At 36.2% G+C, this 17,029-nt stretch overlaps 7 protein-coding genes across 7 annotated transcripts; 2 read left to right on the forward strand and 5 right to left on the reverse strand.

Moving 5' to 3' along the window:
- Nucleotides 1-78: 78 nt before the first annotated feature.
- Nucleotides 79-570, reverse strand: LOC117786699. The gene has a single exon (XM_034625050.1). It carries the CDS (start codon nucleotides 568-570, stop codon nucleotides 154-156), a length of 417 nt encoding a protein of 138 aa, XP_034480941.1. The 3' UTR covers nucleotides 79-153.
- Nucleotides 571-1,158: 588 nt separating this feature from the next.
- LOC117787678 lies at nucleotides 1,159-3,137 on the reverse strand. Its single transcript, XM_034626263.1, has 2 exons — nucleotides 2,467-3,137; nucleotides 1,159-1,800 (listed from the first exon to the last, which is right to left on the reverse strand). The coding sequence occupies exons 1-2, from the start codon at nucleotides 3,082-3,084 to the stop codon at nucleotides 1,378-1,380; spliced, it is 1,041 nt and encodes a 346-aa protein (XP_034482154.1). The 5' UTR covers nucleotides 3,085-3,137; the 3' UTR covers nucleotides 1,159-1,377.
- Nucleotides 3,138-4,326: 1,189 nt separating this feature from the next.
- Nucleotides 4,327-6,104, reverse strand: LOC117786398. The gene is made up of 2 exons (XM_034624616.1): nucleotides 6,008-6,104; nucleotides 4,327-5,224 (listed from the first exon to the last, which is right to left on the reverse strand). Exons 1-2 carry the CDS (start codon nucleotides 6,041-6,043, stop codon nucleotides 4,376-4,378), a joined length of 885 nt encoding a protein of 294 aa, XP_034480507.1. The 5' UTR covers nucleotides 6,044-6,104; the 3' UTR covers nucleotides 4,327-4,375.
- A 952-nt stretch (nucleotides 6,105-7,056) lies between these two features.
- Nucleotides 7,057-8,775, forward strand: LOC117786396 (mitochondrial E3 ubiquitin protein ligase 1). The gene is made up of 4 exons (XM_034624615.1): nucleotides 7,057-7,239; nucleotides 7,327-7,910; nucleotides 8,197-8,404; nucleotides 8,460-8,775. The coding sequence occupies exons 1-4, from the start codon at nucleotides 7,135-7,137 to the stop codon at nucleotides 8,577-8,579; spliced, it is 1,017 nt and encodes a 338-aa protein (XP_034480506.1). The 5' UTR covers nucleotides 7,057-7,134; the 3' UTR covers nucleotides 8,580-8,775.
- A 149-nt stretch (nucleotides 8,776-8,924) lies between these two features.
- Nucleotides 8,925-13,203, reverse strand: LOC117786394 (FGGY carbohydrate kinase domain-containing protein). The gene is made up of 8 exons (XM_034624613.1): nucleotides 13,153-13,203; nucleotides 12,822-13,076; nucleotides 11,382-12,014; nucleotides 10,651-10,895; nucleotides 10,440-10,590; nucleotides 10,303-10,377; nucleotides 9,338-9,556; nucleotides 8,925-9,275 (listed from the first exon to the last, which is right to left on the reverse strand). Exons 2-8 carry the CDS (start codon nucleotides 13,020-13,022, stop codon nucleotides 9,129-9,131), a joined length of 1,671 nt encoding a protein of 556 aa, XP_034480504.1. The 5' UTR covers nucleotides 13,023-13,076; nucleotides 13,153-13,203; the 3' UTR covers nucleotides 8,925-9,128.
- Nucleotides 13,204-13,780: 577 nt separating this feature from the next.
- LOC117786399 lies at nucleotides 13,781-14,537 on the forward strand. The gene is made up of 3 exons (XM_034624617.1): nucleotides 13,781-13,897; nucleotides 13,966-14,203; nucleotides 14,266-14,537. Exons 1-3 carry the CDS (start codon nucleotides 13,878-13,880, stop codon nucleotides 14,443-14,445), a joined length of 438 nt encoding a protein of 145 aa, XP_034480508.1. The 5' UTR covers nucleotides 13,781-13,877; the 3' UTR covers nucleotides 14,446-14,537.
- Nucleotides 14,538-14,778: 241 nt separating this feature from the next.
- On the reverse strand, nucleotides 14,779-16,987 carry LOC117786395 (adenosine 3'-phospho 5'-phosphosulfate transporter 2). Its single transcript, XM_034624614.1, has 3 exons — nucleotides 16,150-16,987; nucleotides 15,445-15,983; nucleotides 14,779-15,054 (listed from the first exon to the last, which is right to left on the reverse strand). Exons 1-3 carry the CDS (start codon nucleotides 16,681-16,683, stop codon nucleotides 14,898-14,900), a joined length of 1,230 nt encoding a protein of 409 aa, XP_034480505.1. The 5' UTR covers nucleotides 16,684-16,987; the 3' UTR covers nucleotides 14,779-14,897.
- Between the last annotated feature and the right edge of the window lie 42 nt (nucleotides 16,988-17,029).

The raw sequence follows: 17,029 nt of genomic DNA on the forward strand, positions 1-17,029 counted from the left end.
TTTTCACTATAGCAAATGTTTTAAAGTGTTAAAAAATGAATTTTAATTAAGAACTGAAGTTTATTAACAACTTAAACATCATATTCCTTCATATTTATTTATTTATTAAATACAAATTTGAATACTTAATTTGTAATTCCTGTTGTCCAAAGTTTAACACTTGCCGATGACACAATATAATTTTACCAAGTCAAAGATGTGATTATCGGGACAGTTGCCAATCTTCAAATCAAAACCTTTTGCATCGCAGTGGAAAAATCGACTGCAATCTGTTAAATCTCCGATTAAACCAATACGTTGGCATTTGCCGGATACAACTGCATTTTCTTCCGGTAAAGACGAAGGCGGTGACGAAGGTTTTCCATAACGACAGGCAGAGAAGTTGACATCGAAGTAGGAATTTTCACCCGGACATTCAGAATATTTCTTCACTCCATTGGCGCAGTAATAATACCCTTTGTTTGTCTCCGCCGGATAGAGTTTGCCATTCTGACAAGTTTCCGCATTCACAGTGAAAACTTCACAGAAAACGTAGACAGCGAAAAGAAGCAACAACTTGAAAGAACTCATTCTACAGACTGAATTTGAGAGCTACTCAAAACTACACCTTAAATAAGAATACGGATTGAATTTGAACAGATAAGCAGTTTTTTTAGAATTGCAACTGTTAGTTAGATAACTCAATAATTAAAAGAAATTGCGAAAGACACAAGAGTTCCCCTGAAGATTCATATTAATTGATAAAATTTGGCACTCAAGGCTACAGACTAATCTGCAATTTTTAGACTGATAACCCAAAAAGATTGGCGATTAGAATTTGAATCAATTAATAGTTAAAACTTAAATTAAATCACAATCACTTCTATACAGTCTTCTTATGGAGAAACTACGCTAGTTTATGCTGGCTTTAATGTCGTAAAAGAGTTAGAAGAATAACAATAAGAACAGTATAAAAACAGTGCATACATTTAGGCGCCCATGTTGTGAATCACAACTTAAAACTGTCATAACTCCGTTAATATATATGCGATCTTGATAAAAATTAATTGGCATAATTAATAATAATTCAAGGGAATGTTCAGCCCTGCAAACATCGTTGTATCTTGCAATCTGTGGTTGGATTAGACCCAATAGTATAATAAATAAAACATATCAAAATACTGCTGCGAAATAATTAAAATATATTTATAAAATGAAAGATAAAATGGTAGCTATGGAAGTACTCTGATTATTTCCTCAGGTATTAAAGTGAAAAAAAACGGAGAGTCTTTGATAGTTCTTTCCTCGCTTTCCACTAATCAATAGCAAAGAAAGAGAAACTTATCTTATAAGATACAACAATAAAAGTTCTTCCATTTCTACACCAATAATTTTCGATTAAATAAATTCATTCGTGATGCAAACATCAAGATTTTCATCATAGTAGATGGCATTGGCAGGACACGTATCGTAGATCAGTTTTCCCTTGATGCACATGTAGAAACCATGGGAAGTCTCCGCCGGAGAAGTTGTAAAGTTCTTGCAGGTTTCCTCCAGCATGCGACAGGCATTGAATTTGGAGTCAAAGTAATATTTAATGGGACATCTCTGATAGACGAGTTTTCCCTGCATGCAGTAATTGAAGCCATATTTGTTTATGGCCGGATAATATTCTCCCTCCTGGCAGATCTGCGTATTCTTAAGACACGACTTCTCGGCGACATCAAAGTAGTAGCCTAGAGGACAAGCTTGGAAGACCAGCTTACTCTCACGGCAGGTGAAATAGGCATTGGGATTCTCAGTGGGATAACGTGTACCATTCTGTTCGTAGGGTTTTTAATAAAATATCGATAAATATAATATCAAAATATTTCCAATATTAAACGTTTCAAAAATATCAACAGGGTTAAATATCGATAAATATTAAATGTCATATCTCTTTCATATCGAATTGTCATCGATATTTTCACCCCTTGTAGATCTATTAATTAAAAATCTATTAATATTTTCAAAAGTATTAACGAAATAATTTTAATCGAAGTATTATCGATATTGTTATTTTATAATTTGGATTAAAGTTGACTAAATATCAATAAAAATGCATTTTCAGATAGAAATATTATCGATGTTGATATCGAAAAATATCGCTCATTTTATGAACTATCGATAAATAATCGAAAGCGTAGATAAATAATTTTTGTCAAGAACAGCAGTTAAAAATAATTATTCTTCGATTTATAAACGTTAGGAATATTTTTGAAAATATCGATCAATGTCGATTATTTATCGTGACATATTATTTGTCAAAAATGTCAATTGAAAAAACCAGGATTTTTGATTGAATATAAAAATATCAATAAGAATATTTTTTTCATTTCGAAATATGTTAGATTTTGATGTTTTCAATATTAATGAAATTTCGATAAATATCTTTTTTGAAAATTTCCATATGGATATAGATATTTTCATAGATATAAGCACTCTTACCTGACAGACTTGCTCTTTTGGCTTGATCTTCACAGCTCTGTCTCTGATCTTGCTGGCAGAGACACAGCTGTGATTATTGAAAACGTAGCCAGGATTGCACCTCATCATGAGGGGATAGAAGACAGTCAGATCTCCCTGTTTTTCACTCTGGCAGACATAGTAGTAACTGCTGTTGGCACTCCAGGCACCTGTCTGTCCCAGCTTATCGCAGGTATACTGCTTCTCCAGGCACTGTGGACTGTCCTTGGGCAAAGTGCAGCTGTTGGTGGTCAGGGAATAGGCAGCTCCATTGGTGCACTGATGTGGAGTGTCCAGATTCTGAGCACTGCACTCGTGATAGCTGCGACAATCGTACGGATCGGGATAAATGCCAGCACCTTGGCAATAGAACTTGCCACGCACCGGAACCTTGCAACGTGGCTGCCAGGTGCAACCAAAGGTTTCCTCATCGCTGCAATAGAAACCACGATCCGTTTGGCAGCTGGACATTTCCACAGTTTGCCACTTGCCATTCACATAGCTGCAGAAACCCAAAGTCTGGCAGTTCACACAAATAAAACCAGCTAGTTGGACATCCTGGCAAGGATTTTTCACCAAATCAGCGGAATCAATGGCCATAATGCTAGAGTTCCACAGTGCATTGGCCTGGCAACCAATTAAAGTACGAGTACTCAACAGCAGCAGCAACAACTCGACACACTTCATCTCAAAAGTCTTTTGACTGAGAGGGCTCAAAGCTACCTCTTAAATAGGCCAAGATAAGCATTTTTCATTGCATGTAAAACGCATAATTAAAAGATAATTGTGAACAGTGAACAGTAAACAATGAACAGCCAAAATTGCCAGCGGAAAAGTTTAACCTCAAGACAACTTTTTTTCAATTAATATCTACACTTTTTCAAACCTAATCATTCAAAGTTGTATTACAAAAATTATCATTATCATATAAGGCATTTCTTCAATAGGAATAATTAATTAGAAGCAGTTTTTTTAAGAGCTTATAATAAAAATCAAAACTAATGATTTATTGTAATTTTTATTTTTTTAAGCCTTTTCAAGAATGTTATTTTTTTAATTACAAGCTACTTAAGTAATTAAGAAATTAAATATATAAAACTGATCTACTTCATTAAAAAATAGAATTCAAATAGAAAACCTGATCCCATTTAAAGGTGTCCAGTTTTTTTTTTTAATATTATATTTAAAATTTAACTGCGTGATATTTTCGAATAATACATTTATTTCCCTAACTTTACCCAAAAAATAAAGCTGACTTTTATTTTAAAGGAAATAAATATAAACATTTTGGTAAGTTTATTATCTAGAAAGATAGTCCTCTTTAACTTAAAAATAAACAGAAAAATTTGGAACTGATTTATATTTATAAATAAAAGAAAACAGCATCCCATATCATTGATCAAATTACAACAACAAAAAACATTCGGAGACTGTAATATTTATGACATTTGAATATATAAACTAAAAATTATTTTAAAAAAATGGATATTTTGAAATTTTTTATAGTTTTTTTTTTCAAATAAAAGTTATATGTATTGAATCAAAAATTTTTACATTTTACAACAATATAATGGTATATTTTATGTTTCGCCAACGTCTGATTTGTTCAGACGTGTGGAAAATATTTTATAGTAATTCATAAAATAATTTTACGTTTTATATTATTTTTTAAGCTTAAAAATATTTTCCAAAGAAAAAGTTGTTTTCTTTTTATAATAAGAATCAAAAAATATTGAATTTAGATTAGTAGCAAAATTGAAATATTTTTATTCAATATATTTATTTTTTATTAAATTACAAATTTCTCAGGCCGTGAAATAAAATAAAGAACTGACATATATATATATTTTTTTTTTTTTAAGATTGGAATTTATTATTTGTAGTTTATTTTTCAGCAGGATCCTCGCACGCAGGCGGACTGCTGGGGTTGGTAATAGGTTCCCTCGGGACACTGTTCGTGTCTGATCTGTCCATTTATGGCATTGCAGAAATAATACTTGCGACAATTATTGGCATCTGCCATGAGACCGACATGTTCACAATTGACATTGACGCCATCGTCATTGGGATCCACGCTGAGGGGAGGAGCAATCGAGGGTATCAGGGAATGGTTGCCAGGACGACAGACGAAATCGGAAAAGATTTCGCCATCATTGCAGCGATGCAGTGAAGGATAGGTGACCACTGCATCCTCGGCATTCTGATTCACCGTCGACTTGCAGACATAGAAGATGTTGGGATTCGTTGGCCAGGCTGCCACGTAACCCACATGGGGACACTTATACTGTGGCTGGCTGCAAACACGGCTATCCAGAGTCAAGGAACATTGTCCAGTGCGTGCATCGAATGCCTTGTCATTGCCACAATCCACGGCAGCTGCCACCAGGACAATGTCCAGGAAATAGCACATGTGATACTTCTGGCAATCGTACGGATCCGGAAAGATGCCCTGCGATGTGCACTGAAAGTTGCCCTCAATGCCAAACGGATGACACGGTCCCGTTGCATTGGAGCAGCTTCCCAAACGGATATTACAATAGTAACCATTGGCCACATCACACGATTCCACGGGTATATTCACCCAGCCATTGGAATGCTGCACACAGGTGGCCAACAGTTCGCAGGACTCGCAGATCGGGCCAGGAGTCTGACGTCCTTCGCAGCTGCTCGTCTCCCGCGGCTGCACAATTCGGGTCGTGACCGTCGCGCTCGAAATCAGCGTCATCACATTGAGCAGCAGCTACAAGAGTTGAAAATATATTTATAAATTATAATAATACACGTACTTAACAAAAATACCTTTCAATATATATTAAGTACTTCAAAGAGATTACTACCTAATAAAAACTTCTGCATATAAATAATAAATTTGGTTAGCTATTACTGCCGTTCTACTTCTCCGATCTTCCTACGATTAAGTGGGATAATAGATAATATTAATATATATCGTTCATTTCTGTAAAAATGTTGGTGTGGTGGTTTTTCGCGATTTGCGGGGGCGGAAGGGGAGTGTCAAAAATTTAAAACAAACTTGGGGGGTCTAGACCTCAGATTTTGAATATTTTGAAATTTGTAATGGATTCATTTTGGTTAATTTTAAATTTCTTATATAATCTGATAACAAAAATTAATCCGAGGTTTACTTACTCACGTCTCAAGCTTTAAAACTGTTCTTAAAATAGGATTATTTCGATTTTTGAGAAGTGGTATCGTTATCCCAAGAAACTTTCAAAATATTCCAATGGCTTGTGATTTTTTTAATAAATTATGAACCCACATACACCAATTTCCCCAAGGTATAATAAAATATAAACAATTTTAAAAAAACACCCAACTAAGAAAAGTTTTTTTTTATCAAATTTGATAAGCTTTTAAGAAAATTGTGTTTTGATTTTTTTTTACAAAATTTTTAAAAACAATTACTTGACTTAAAGTATATATTTAAGAGGGTCTATCAGTTACACACTTAGCACAAACTTAATATACTTAAATAAATTTTCCTATTATTTGCAGCAAAACTCACCAAGCTCCAAAATAACTTATCCAAGGACATCAACATATTAGGAACAAACGTAAAAAATAGCACTAATAGAATTTGAAGCACGTCTAATAGCTGCAAAGTGTTCCAATTGTCTGAATTGATAGCGTGGCTGGGAATCACAAGAGGAAGTTTGAATCATAGCCCAAATATAGGTAAAGTTATCTACAACTCTTTCACTTGGCACGAGAGCTAGTCTTTATATCAATAACTTGTCTATCAGTCTGTATATCTGTGTGTCTGTATGCGTGTGTATCTATGTGCCCAACATCTTGCGAAAGTCAGATTACAGCCACAATAACAAAGATTGGAATGCCACAGTAATGGTTAAAATGCTTCATATTTACACACAAAACATTGAACATTGCCACAAATTCTTTCTTAGCTTAACGGCAATTGAAAGATGTAATTGTCTGACAAACATAGAAGCACTTAAAAGTTGTTTACTCACTTAGAAATATCAAATATTTGCATAGCGTTTCTTTAAGCAAAAGTTAACTTTAATAGTTGTACAAAATAAACGCAATTATAAATTTAAAAAGATCAATTACAATTCGATACTTGTTAAAAGCATCGTTTGCGCTACAATTTGATATTAATTGTCGCAAGCAGACTGTCAATATATATGCAGCAACAGGCAAATTTCAAAAGCGCGCGCCAAAGCAAACGATACTTTCGTAAAGTACTAAATCGATATCGATTACACCAATAGGCGTCATGGTATTTTAATTATCGACTAATTTTATAACTTAAATATACCAAGCTGATGGTAATTAAAAAATACTGAATCAGTATTAATTAAAACGCGTATGGATCGCGTGTGGCCAAATTGGAAAATTTAAAGTTAACAAAAACTGTTTCTGTCTTTGTTATTGTGGGCAGATTTGCACAGTTTTACCAAAAATATTAATAGCAAAACTTTGCTGAATATATATTTAAAATAGCCAGATTTCCAACTAATATCAGTTTTGAAATTTTTCTATCAAACGAATTCTGAAAATGGCCAGATCTAGCTATGTAATAGTTAAGTTGGCAGCAGTGTATTCAACGCACAGTCACACTGACACACAACTCACATAAAATAGCTTTAAATTTATTTTTATCTGTTTATAATGGACTTTATACACGAATCTGTGGCACTTGGTGTGGACTTACTCATATTGGGGCTCTGTGTGCGGGAATATGTGCACTACAAGAACACGGCAAGGGTGTTGCGGGTAAGAGAGAGAGAGACACAGAAAGATGCATGCATAATCATAATCATAACAATTCAATTGTTGTTGTTGTTTTCGTCTCATTCACAGGAGGCGCCACAATTTAATATTGATAAGGAGCTAAAGTCGATTGTGGGACGACAACAGGACAAGAAAATCCCATATGCGGTCATACGCGGCACAGTGACTCCCATTGGTATTCCGCTGCGCAGCTCGTTTGTGCCCAGTGTAAGCGGCGTGCTGCAAATCGTGAAATTGCACGAACATCGTGTAATGCGCGCCTTTGCCGGATTCTGGGCGGAGCAGCGGAAACTAATTCACGAGAGCGCCAATGAGATGCCGTTTGAATTGCGCAACGGAGAGCGCGGTGTGGAGATTGTGGATGCTATGAGTGCGGCCGTCTTGGATGTGGATGTTGTGTATGATAACTACGAGTCCACAACTTTGTCCTTCTTCGATCATATCTTTGGCTTCTTCACGGGCGTCCGACAAAAGGGACTGCAGACCACGGAGCAGGTTCTGAGGGATGGCAGCTTTCTCACGGCCATCGGGGAACTGGAAATGGACGGACAGACGCTGCGCATGCAGCCTTCCAAGCAGGGACCTCTCTTTCTAACCACCGCCACCAAATCCACGCTGATCAAACGCTTCGAGGATGCCAAATCATCAATGCTGTAAGTGTAAGCAATATTCAGTAGTATTCTGATATTTAAAAAAATTTATATCGGAAATATTTCGATATATTAAAATATTTCTACGCTATTTTTTGTGTTAAAAATATCGAATGATATGTATTCATATTTAAACAGAAAATCTATTCTTAAATGCATCAATATGGATAAGATTTCAATATAAATAGAATATTTTTACTTGATATAAAAAATTTAAATATGTATCGAAATATTGACATATCGATACTTTAACGGCAAACCATATCTCAATGCACATTTTTGTTTCTAGCTTCAAGATAGTGCTCTGCAGCAGCATATCTATGGTATTAGTGGGTCTAATAGTGCGCAAGGTTTACCGACGCAAGAAACAGGAACGTGAGGAGGCAAAGATACGAAATCGGCTGGAATCGGAGCGCAGGGAGCGTCGTGCCAGAAGCAGACCACATACCCTGTCACAGGATCAACTCTGCGTGGTCTGCTCCACCAATCCCAAAGAGGTAAGATCCTTTAAAAATGCTGCAAGAGATCTTTAATTTATTTAATAATTTTTAGATAATATTGCTGCCCTGTGGACACGTTTGTCTCTGCGAGGATTGCGCCCAGAAAATTGAGTTTACCTGTCCCGTTTGTCGCTGCAATATCGAATCAAAGGCAGCAGCATTTATCGCCTAATTGTGAACCATAAACTTAAACCCAATCAAGCCAAAGTCAAGTCAGATCAGCTGTACCTGTAACTCTCCTTCTCTGTCTGTCTCATTAGTGTTTATTGCTCGACAGTTGTACAATTCATAAAATTCGTTTAACGTGTTCATTAGGGGTGTACATATTTTTGTAAATATCCGTATCGATAGTATTTCGATATGAAACACATATTATTTTTACTTGATATTTTTGACATAGAAAAATATCGATAATATAAACAGCTATGCGGAACTTGGAATATGAGGACTTTACTAAAGTAATGTAAATGCAAACTGAACATCGAGAAAATATTAAATCGCCATTGAAAACATCAAATATTGAGAAAAGTAGAATGAGATTCTTTATTTAGGATCAGTAATCGATCCACAAAAACATCGAATTAAATTCAGTAAAAATTAACTCATCTCTAGTAAAAACAGCGGTTACAAATATCGCACAAATATATACATAGCTATTGATATTATCTTCTGAAAAATATTTCTAAAAAAAAAATACAGACTTAAAAAAAGGATTCCCAGGTCAAATCTCCCCCTGCATAATGTCCCTGTATTGGCGTTGATGCTCCAATAGCTTCAGGAACACCCTGTATTTTCGATTGTGCAGCTCCATAGTCTCGGGATTTGGTTCCAGCAACTGTCCAGTGCCACCCATGGCTTTCGAGGCGCTCTATTTAAATTTGAAGTTGCTAATTAATTCAATTTGTAAAGCTGACAGCGTTCTCGACTCACCTCCAGGCTGTCGTAGTGGCCGGAGGCAGCTGCTCCCAAGGCGGCGGCACCCACGAGCACCATTTCCTGCTCGTCGGGTATCAAGGCGGGCAGATTACAAATATCCGCATGGCATTGCACGTAGAGCGGATTCTTGGCCAGGCCACCGCAAAAGAGAAGCGTCTGGAAAGCGCTACGTTTGTGCTGGTAAAGATTCTCAATGATGTGACGAGTGCCGTACTAAAGAAGAGGTTGATTATCAATAAATAACGAAAGAATTCCTCATTGGAATTTTCACAAATAATACTAGAAATACCAAAATATTTAAATTGAAGTGAGCAATACTATTGTTAGGAAATTAAAATTAGGACAACAAAAAAAACATTGGAAAGGCAATAATGTTTATTTGAAATTCGCAAGATTTTTAATAAAGTATTTTTGATTTCAGCTATTTAATGTCAACTGAATGGAAAGAGCAGTTGACCAAAATTTAAAAATTTTAAATTAAAAAATTAATTTTAAAAGAAAAAGCAACCACTAAACATTTATTTAGAGTTATCTAGAATTAAAAAGTGTCTAAATACATAAAAATATTGTGTGAATCCTTTTTTAAATATCAAATAAAATTTGTTTTTTGGATTTTCGTCTACTAATTTGAGTAGAGACATAATTTTTCCTATTTGGATCTCGCTCCTTTATATTATAATATAATAAATGTAAATAGCGTACAACGAAATAAAAATGTAAATTACTATACTAAAGAAAATTCAACCAGAGAAAATATCAAAGCTACTTTTGCTAATACTAATCAAATAGGTTTTATTTATTTATGAACTCTGAATGTTTTTCTTATTTCCATTTTCTAATTTTTTTAATCTGAACAATTTTCTTAGTTTAATTTTTATTTTAGCCTCATTTTTTTTTAAGTAATATATGTATATTTTTTTTTGTAATGAGTTTAAAATTACTCGAAATTATTAACTTACAGCCAAAGCTTGTGTAAAAGCCAAATACTTAATAGCCAGAGATTCCACGCCACGCGTCATGTCCAAGCCACTTAACTGAGGAAAAGGAGAGGAAATTGATGAGATTAAATTATATACAACTATGTTTACACATTTACCATGCCTCTCAGCGTGGCATCCGCGACAGGAGAACGATTGCCATGTAGATCCGGCCAAACATGGATGTCCTGCGTCAGGAAGTTTAAATTGCTGAGACCACGTTGAGCCGCCAGCTTGGGAAGTAGCTTGTTTAAATGCTGATAAATGTATCTAAAAGATGCAGTAAATCTATATGAAATATATATATACAAGTAAGTAAACTATACTTACTTATCTCCGCCTAGTTTACTGCTTAACTCCAAGTAACATTCATGTGTTTTGAGCACATGATCGAGCAAATGTCCGGCAATTGATTGACCTCCTTCATTCAAAAAGTATCCTGGTATAATGGCATCCTGATAAGGACCCCAAACACCTTGGGCGAAGCAAGCATCCCGTGTGATGCTCATGTGGCAGGTGGAGGTTCCAGCAATTAAAGCCATTTTGCCCTGGACATCATCATTGTCTTTAACTCCCTTTAGGAAATTCGAAAAAATTAGAAAAAGAATAGCAAAACTTTAAAACAAATGTTGTTTAAAAATTAAAACTAGGAGAACAAAATTGGGAAATCGACAGTTTTTTAAGAATATACTTTTTTCTAATACTTTTTAATATTTTGTTAAGGTTCTAAAAAATACTTTTAAAAAGGAACATAAAACTTTAGAGTACCTTGTACATATATATATTTTAAAACTCAATTAGATCTTCATAAGTTTCTTTTTCATACAATGTAGACAGAAATCGGTTGTTAGCCTTTTTGTATTTGAATTATATCTTAAATTAATTTGTAAACTTGTTTGTCCCTTCATAAAATAATTTAAAAATTAAAAAAAAATGTATTTTTCTATTCTCAATTTACTTATTATTTTGTTCTCTGAACCTTTTTTCTTATTTTTTATTCCAAGTATTTTTTCTTTGATTTTGCAACTCTTACAATAATATTCGGAATTCGTATAAGGTACCTTATTATTTTTGTCGGCCTGGCAGCCAAACATGCCCAGAGCTCCAGCGTGTGCATCAATGAGAGATGTGCTGACCACGGTGCCCATTTCCAGGCCCAGTTCGGAGGCAGCTCGCTGGGATAAGCCTTTTCCCACAGGTTTTCCCGGTGGCTGCACATCGCTGCCAAGTGCTGAGAACTTTTCCCGCGTCAGCTCCTCCAGATCCGCGTCACGTAGAAACTCTTCATTCCAACTATAAGCCGCTGCATCATAATTCCACTTGCAGACCACGGAACAGAGGGAACGAGTATCCACCTCTGTCGCACGCCAAGTGAGGAAATCTGGCAGATCAAATGCTCGCCAAATGCCCTTATAAGTTGTGGGCAGATGACGTTTCAACCAGAGCAATTTGGGTATCTCCATTTCCAGGGACACCTGTCCCCCGACGTACTGCAGCAGCGGATGCTTGCCGCCATTTATCTCAGCCGTCTCCTGCTCAGCCCGATGATCCATCCAGAGTATAATATTCTGCTCACTTGATCCGCTTCTGCTCACTGTCAATGGTGTTCCATTCTCACCGAGGATCACCAGTGAACAGGTGGCATCGAAACCAATGCCCTTCACTTGCTGTTTATTCACACCGGCAATAACAAGCTAAAATCAAATAAACAAGTTAGAGCTGATCGACTGTCAAAAGCCCAGCACCAGAAACTTGTCTTTTGCAAAAAATCATATACTATAAAAATTAAGAATTATTTTAACTTGTACAGTTGCTAGGTCAGAGGCTGGACCAGTTTCTAACTGCCATAACTTTGACAAAACTTAACCGATTTTCAAGCGGAATGTCATTTTGGGCATAATTTGGACTCTAAATTCATTCTGCATTTAAATTTTTTTTATTTAGAAAATTTTATATTTTTCGATCATGGCCATGGTTTGATGCTAAGGGTCCCCCCTTTGAAATTTTGAAAATTCAAAATTTTAAATCTCAAGTTTTCACTTTTAATCAACTCCTTATATCGTAATTAGTATAAAACAACACTTGAAACTTGATTCTGAGAACTTTCATTTTTCTGTAAAAAATCATGTCAAAATTAAAAAAAATTTTGACTTGTAAAGTTGCTAGGTCCGAGGCTTGACCAATTTCTAACTGTCATAACTTTGGCAAAACTTAACCGATTTTCAAGCGGAATGTCATTTTGGGCATAATTTGGACTCTAAATTCATTCTGCATTTAAATTTTTTTTTTTTTTAAAAATTTTATATTTTATCTTATCCATGGTTGGTAAGGGTCCCCCCCTTTGTTTTGACCTGTCTTCTTCACAAACGCAATAGCCTTTGTACCTTTTTAATACTGGGCCAAAAACCGCAATTAGGTTAATCTAATCGCAGTCATTAAATGTAATGATGCGACGCTTGAAAGGTTATCAGCAAACACGTCTCATTGAGGGGCATTATTACCTTGACAACCCTGCAGATTGCATTCCAAATGTCTTCAGAGGATTGCTCGTAATAATGTGGCTCTGGTGTCCAGGTTTTGATGGCCTCCACCGCCTGCTCCTCGACTCGTCCATCGGCGGCAACTAGAGCTGCCCTCGCACTGCCCGTGCCCACGTCCACGCCCACAAAGTACGCCGCATCCGGACACCTTGACTTCGACATGTTGGCGGTCAAATAAATGTTATTAAACCAAACTCGACGAATGTTCGACACTGACTGATAAGAGATATACAAACAATTTCAGAGTCTGTGGCATTTAAACCGGTTTTTTTTTTTTGGAAAAATCTCTTACCCTGTTCGACGTACTGACGGGTATATAGGTCAATTCTTTCTCTTCAACTGAAACTGCAATATTTGAATTTGCATTTTGAAAAGGAAAAATAATATTTTTAATTAATTACTTATTTAATTACTCTTGTCTGATTCATAGAACAATTCAAAAAAAAAATTACATCAAATATATCTATTTTGGGAAATTTAAAAAAATATTTGTGTTTTTTTAAGTTATTCGAGCACTTTTTTTCAAAATAAAATATGTTACATTTTTTGTCTTTGTTGAAACAATTACTTGACACACTGTACGTGCCAGCAGCCAGACTGAAGTACTTATAGTGTAATCTTAAGCCGCCTGCAGTTACACTCATTTATTTAAACATATTAATTATAAACAAAAGTATGCACTTTAGTGGACATTGTCAACACAACTGATTTATTTATTAAAAAGAGAACTCACCGGGAGGTACACTACCTGCCGCTGTCAAACACAAACTGAATACCCGTTTGCAATTTGCAAGTGCGACTTAACTTAATCAAATATTCAAATCACTCAATTTGCGCGCGCGCAAATTTCTTTACTCTCTCACGCTCTCATTCGCACTCTCTCAACAAATTTGCACTCGGCATTCAAGGTCAATTCGCTGTTCACGATCAATTGACAGCGTTGCCATTTACAAAAATTGAGCACATGTTAGTAAACAGTCTGGCAACGCTTAGCATGTGTCGTGGTTTGTTTACAAAATGGTGCGCATTAAAAATCGGTAAGTGAATCAAGCAAATGTTTATATTTATGACATTGCTATTTATATCCAACTATCTTTCTTATCAGTTATATTGCCGTGCAAATTGTGCCACAAACGCCGATGCAAACGCTGCGTTTGAACGATTACACGTTGTCCAAGTGTCTGCTGCAAAATGTGGAGAAATTTTACGGAGTTTATGGACTGGGACTCTTGGAGCACGGTTTTCGTGTGAAATACTGCAATGAGCGTACAAAGATTGCAGTCATACGTTGCCTGCATCGCGGACAACGATATGTATCTAGCATATTGCCACTGATAACACTGGTGAGTAATCCCATATAAATGCAAAATTGTTTACATTAATCGATATTGATAACAATTTCCAGATTGGTGATGTGCGCGCCAAATTTCGCACTCTTTATGTGGGTGCCACCGTGATACAGTGCAACAAGTTTATTATCAAACACCAGCGACAGTTTCTGGATCGCATGATGGGACAAACGGAATCGGCCAAGGAGCGACAGGATCTCTTCAAGTGCGTCATGGAGCTTGACATGGATAGATAACAGTTTAATACGATTGATAACAAATAAAACTATATATATCGATACATATTTTTAACTGTAAGTAAATAAATAAAAATATTAATATTTTGTTATACTGTTAAGTGAAGTTTTTCGAATACATTTTTATAATAATATTTTGCGATATAGTGGAAACACATTCAAGTTGTAATAGAAACGCGACTAATTTGAATTCGCTTTTAGATATCGATGTTCTTGACAAAAATCGTTTTCTAATCGAAATACTATCGAAATTGAACTATTTAAAAATATTGACACCCCACAATATTATTTATTTTCAAAATGATTTATTTATAGTTAAGTATAGTGTATGGATTGCTTATAAAATATTCCTTTATTTATACTTAAGTATAGTACATAGCTTGCTTATAAAATATTCCTTTTATAATTCGACTAAAATAAAAATTAAGGAGTTTATTTGGTACACAGCATCCTTAGACCTCAATAAGGAATTTGCGACTCGGTGAACGTGAAATTCTAGCACTGAATTGCTTGAATCTGTGCTGCAAATCCGTGAACGTCAATTTATTCCGCTTGCTGTAGACATTGAGATAAATGCCCAGCACAACAATCAGACCAGACCAGATATATCTGTAAGAGAATAAGTTTATGAGATCAGAGATTAGAACTGGGACGAAACCGATTAAATTTCGAGGAAAATATTGAAAATAAGAATAATTAGTTGATTTTTTATCATGTTATTTAGTTTCAACACTTATTCTTTATCTAAATCAAGTTTGTTTCTATTTTTGGATCGGACCTCCATATCATATAGCTGTCATAGGAACGATATGTTGAAAATGAAGTTTTAGTATAAAAAACTTTTTGGTTTTTTGAAATATCTCAACCAATCTGACACAATATACATCTGGGCTGGTATTATACATTCTGACCAAATTTGATGCAAATCGGTCCGCTATATCATATAGCTGCCATAAAAATAATCGGTCGAAAATCAGAGGATTATAATGTTGTACTCACTGCACGGTGAAGGGTTTGCTGAACAGCAGGAAGGAGAAGGCGATGGTCACGGCCTTTCGAGCGGTGGTCACCGTGGCGGCCAACGGAGCACCGCTGCTCCTGACCAAGGCCAGCACGAACTGAATGCCCAGATACCCCGACAGACTGAAGAGGAAGCCATAGCCAAAGGTCTCCCACGGATGCGCCAAGCAGAAGGCGAATCCACTGAAGAAATTGCCGGTGAGCAACATGATCACAAACAGATAAACAAATCCCAATCCATAGGAATAGAAGACCACCTCGCTGCTGGGCGCCTTGTGCTCCCTCATCGCCTTCTCCTGGACATTGCCAATGGCGGCGTCGCAGAGTAATGCTCCCGATATCATGGCCACTCCCAGGGGATTAAAGTTGGGCGTCATTTGTGAATCCGCCAGTGTGAACCAGGCCAAGCCAATGCACATGGCCAGGGCTGCAGCAAAGTCCAGGGGTCCATAGCGTTTGCCTTGGATGAGGATGCTGCCCACCAGCACTGGGATCAGCTTGCAGCACTTGAAGATCACCTACAATTTTAAGGGAGTTTACATTATTGAAAATATTAATAACTTGAAAACTTGGCCTACAATAGTTAAATTTAAATTAAGTGTACGAATAAATAATGGGCTGACTGTATATTATCGCTTTCAAATATTGATCGATAAATGTATATTTTGTTATCGGCAAGCCTACCTGCGTGGGATAATTAAGATATCCCAGACTGGAGTTGGACAATCCCATTGTGCCCAGCGTGAGAGCAGCGAGCACAAAGTACGTTCTCAGTGGAATGCAACGTGGCGCGGGTTCCACACTCCACAATCTCCCTCCATTTGAGCTGTAGGCTTCCAGTCGCCGTTCCAGCAAACCGAATCCAATGTAGTAACCAAATTGCACCAGTGTGAGAAACCAGCCATATGGCTTGAATCCCTCCACTGTGAAGATTAGCTCCTGCAGGTAGCCATAGATAATGTAGAGTATAAAGACGCCGGCGCAGCTCAATAGAAACTGTGTTGTCCGATTGTAAAAAGTCAAATCAAAGCAGAGAATCCGAAATTCCTGTGGCGGCGACTTTGAGGCGGATGATTTACGCTGTGGAGAAGGGGGAGCGGTAGTGGGAGGAGAGAAAGCATTTGTTGCTGTTGTCGTCTCATTGTTACTATTGTTGTTGCTATTGCTATTGATACTGATAAGGCTGTGTCCACTTCCCGTTTGCTTATCACCGGCCATTATTACTGACTTGTCAATTACTTAATGTGCGTTTGTTTGTATGTGTTTATCACAGTTGCAATTTTCTTTTCTTTGCTTTACTTAATTATTGCCACGCAACGCGTTTACCCTCGCATTGTTGCATCGTATTTGTTCTTTAATTCTTTTTAGTTACATCATCAGCAATTGTCACAGATCCGTTTAAAAATTATGTTGGTTTAAAATAAAATATCAATTTGGTTTGTTGTGTTCATTTTGATGACCACTCGATAGTATAAACGATAAATATTTAACGATATATTACCCTTGCGCAGTGCTGCCATACTTTTAAAATTACCCAAGTTATGATAACCCTAAATACCGATCC

This window comes from Drosophila innubila, assembly GCF_004354385.1.
Source record: "Drosophila innubila isolate TH190305 chromosome 3L unlocalized genomic scaffold, UK_Dinn_1.0 0_D_3L, whole genome shotgun sequence".
Lineage (NCBI taxonomy): Eukaryota > Metazoa > Arthropoda > Insecta > Diptera > Drosophilidae > Drosophila > Drosophila innubila.

Excerpts from the sequence above, each read along its gene's own strand:
- LOC117786396 (XM_034624615.1), top strand. The coding sequence starts at position 7,135 with ATGGACTTTATACACGAATCTGTGGCACTTGGTGTGGACTTACTCATA. Across the intron at positions 7,240-7,326 it reads ACACGGCAAGGGTGTTGCGG|GAGGCGCCACAATTTAATAT; the intron begins GTAAGAGAGAGA and ends TCTCATTCACAG. Across the intron at positions 8,405-8,459 it reads GCTCCACCAATCCCAAAGAG|ATAATATTGCTGCCCTGTGG; the intron begins GTAAGATCCTTT and ends AATAATTTTTAG.
- LOC117787678 (XM_034626263.1), bottom strand. The coding sequence starts at position 3,084 with ATGGCCATTGATTCCGCTGATTTGGTGAAAAATCCTTGCCAGGATGTC. Across the intron at positions 1,801-2,466 it reads CAAAAGAGCAAGTCTGTCAG|AATGGTACACGTTATCCCAC; the intron begins GTAAGAGTGCTT and ends CCCTACGAACAG.
- LOC117786699 (XM_034625050.1), bottom strand. The coding sequence starts at position 570 with ATGAGTTCTTTCAAGTTGTTGCTTCTTTTCGCTGTCTACGTTTTCTGT.
- LOC117786399 (XM_034624617.1), top strand. The coding sequence starts at position 13,878 with ATGGTGCGCATTAAAAATCG. Across the intron at positions 13,898-13,965 it reads ATGGTGCGCATTAAAAATCG|TTATATTGCCGTGCAAATTG; the intron begins GTAAGTGAATCA and ends CTTTCTTATCAG. Across the intron at positions 14,204-14,265 it reads TATTGCCACTGATAACACTG|ATTGGTGATGTGCGCGCCAA; the intron begins GTGAGTAATCCC and ends AACAATTTCCAG.
- LOC117786395 (XM_034624614.1), bottom strand. The coding sequence starts at position 16,683 with ATGGCCGGTGATAAGCAAACGGGAAGTGGACACAGCCTTATCAGTATC. Across the intron at positions 15,984-16,149 it reads ATCTTAATTATCCCACGCAG|GTGATCTTCAAGTGCTGCAA; the intron begins GTAGGCTTGCCG and ends TTAAAATTGTAG. Across the intron at positions 15,055-15,444 it reads AGCAAACCCTTCACCGTGCA|ATATATCTGGTCTGGTCTGA; the intron begins GTGAGTACAACA and ends ATTCTCTTACAG.
- LOC117786398 (XM_034624616.1), bottom strand. The coding sequence starts at position 6,043 with ATGTTGATGTCCTTGGATAAGTTATTTTGGAGCTTG. Across the intron at positions 5,225-6,007 it reads ATAAGTTATTTTGGAGCTTG|CTGCTGCTCAATGTGATGAC; the intron begins GTGAGTTTTGCT and ends CAACTCTTGTAG.
- LOC117786394 (XM_034624613.1), bottom strand. The coding sequence starts at position 13,022 with ATGTCGAAGTCAAGGTGTCCGGATGCGGCGTACTTTGTGGGCGTGGAC. Across the intron at positions 10,896-11,381 it reads AGGCCGACAAAAATAATAAG|GGAGTTAAAGACAATGATGA; the intron begins GTACCTTATACG and ends AATTTCCTAAAG. Across the intron at positions 9,276-9,337 it reads GCCACTACGACAGCCTGGAG|AGCGCCTCGAAAGCCATGGG; the intron begins GTGAGTCGAGAA and ends AAATTTAAATAG.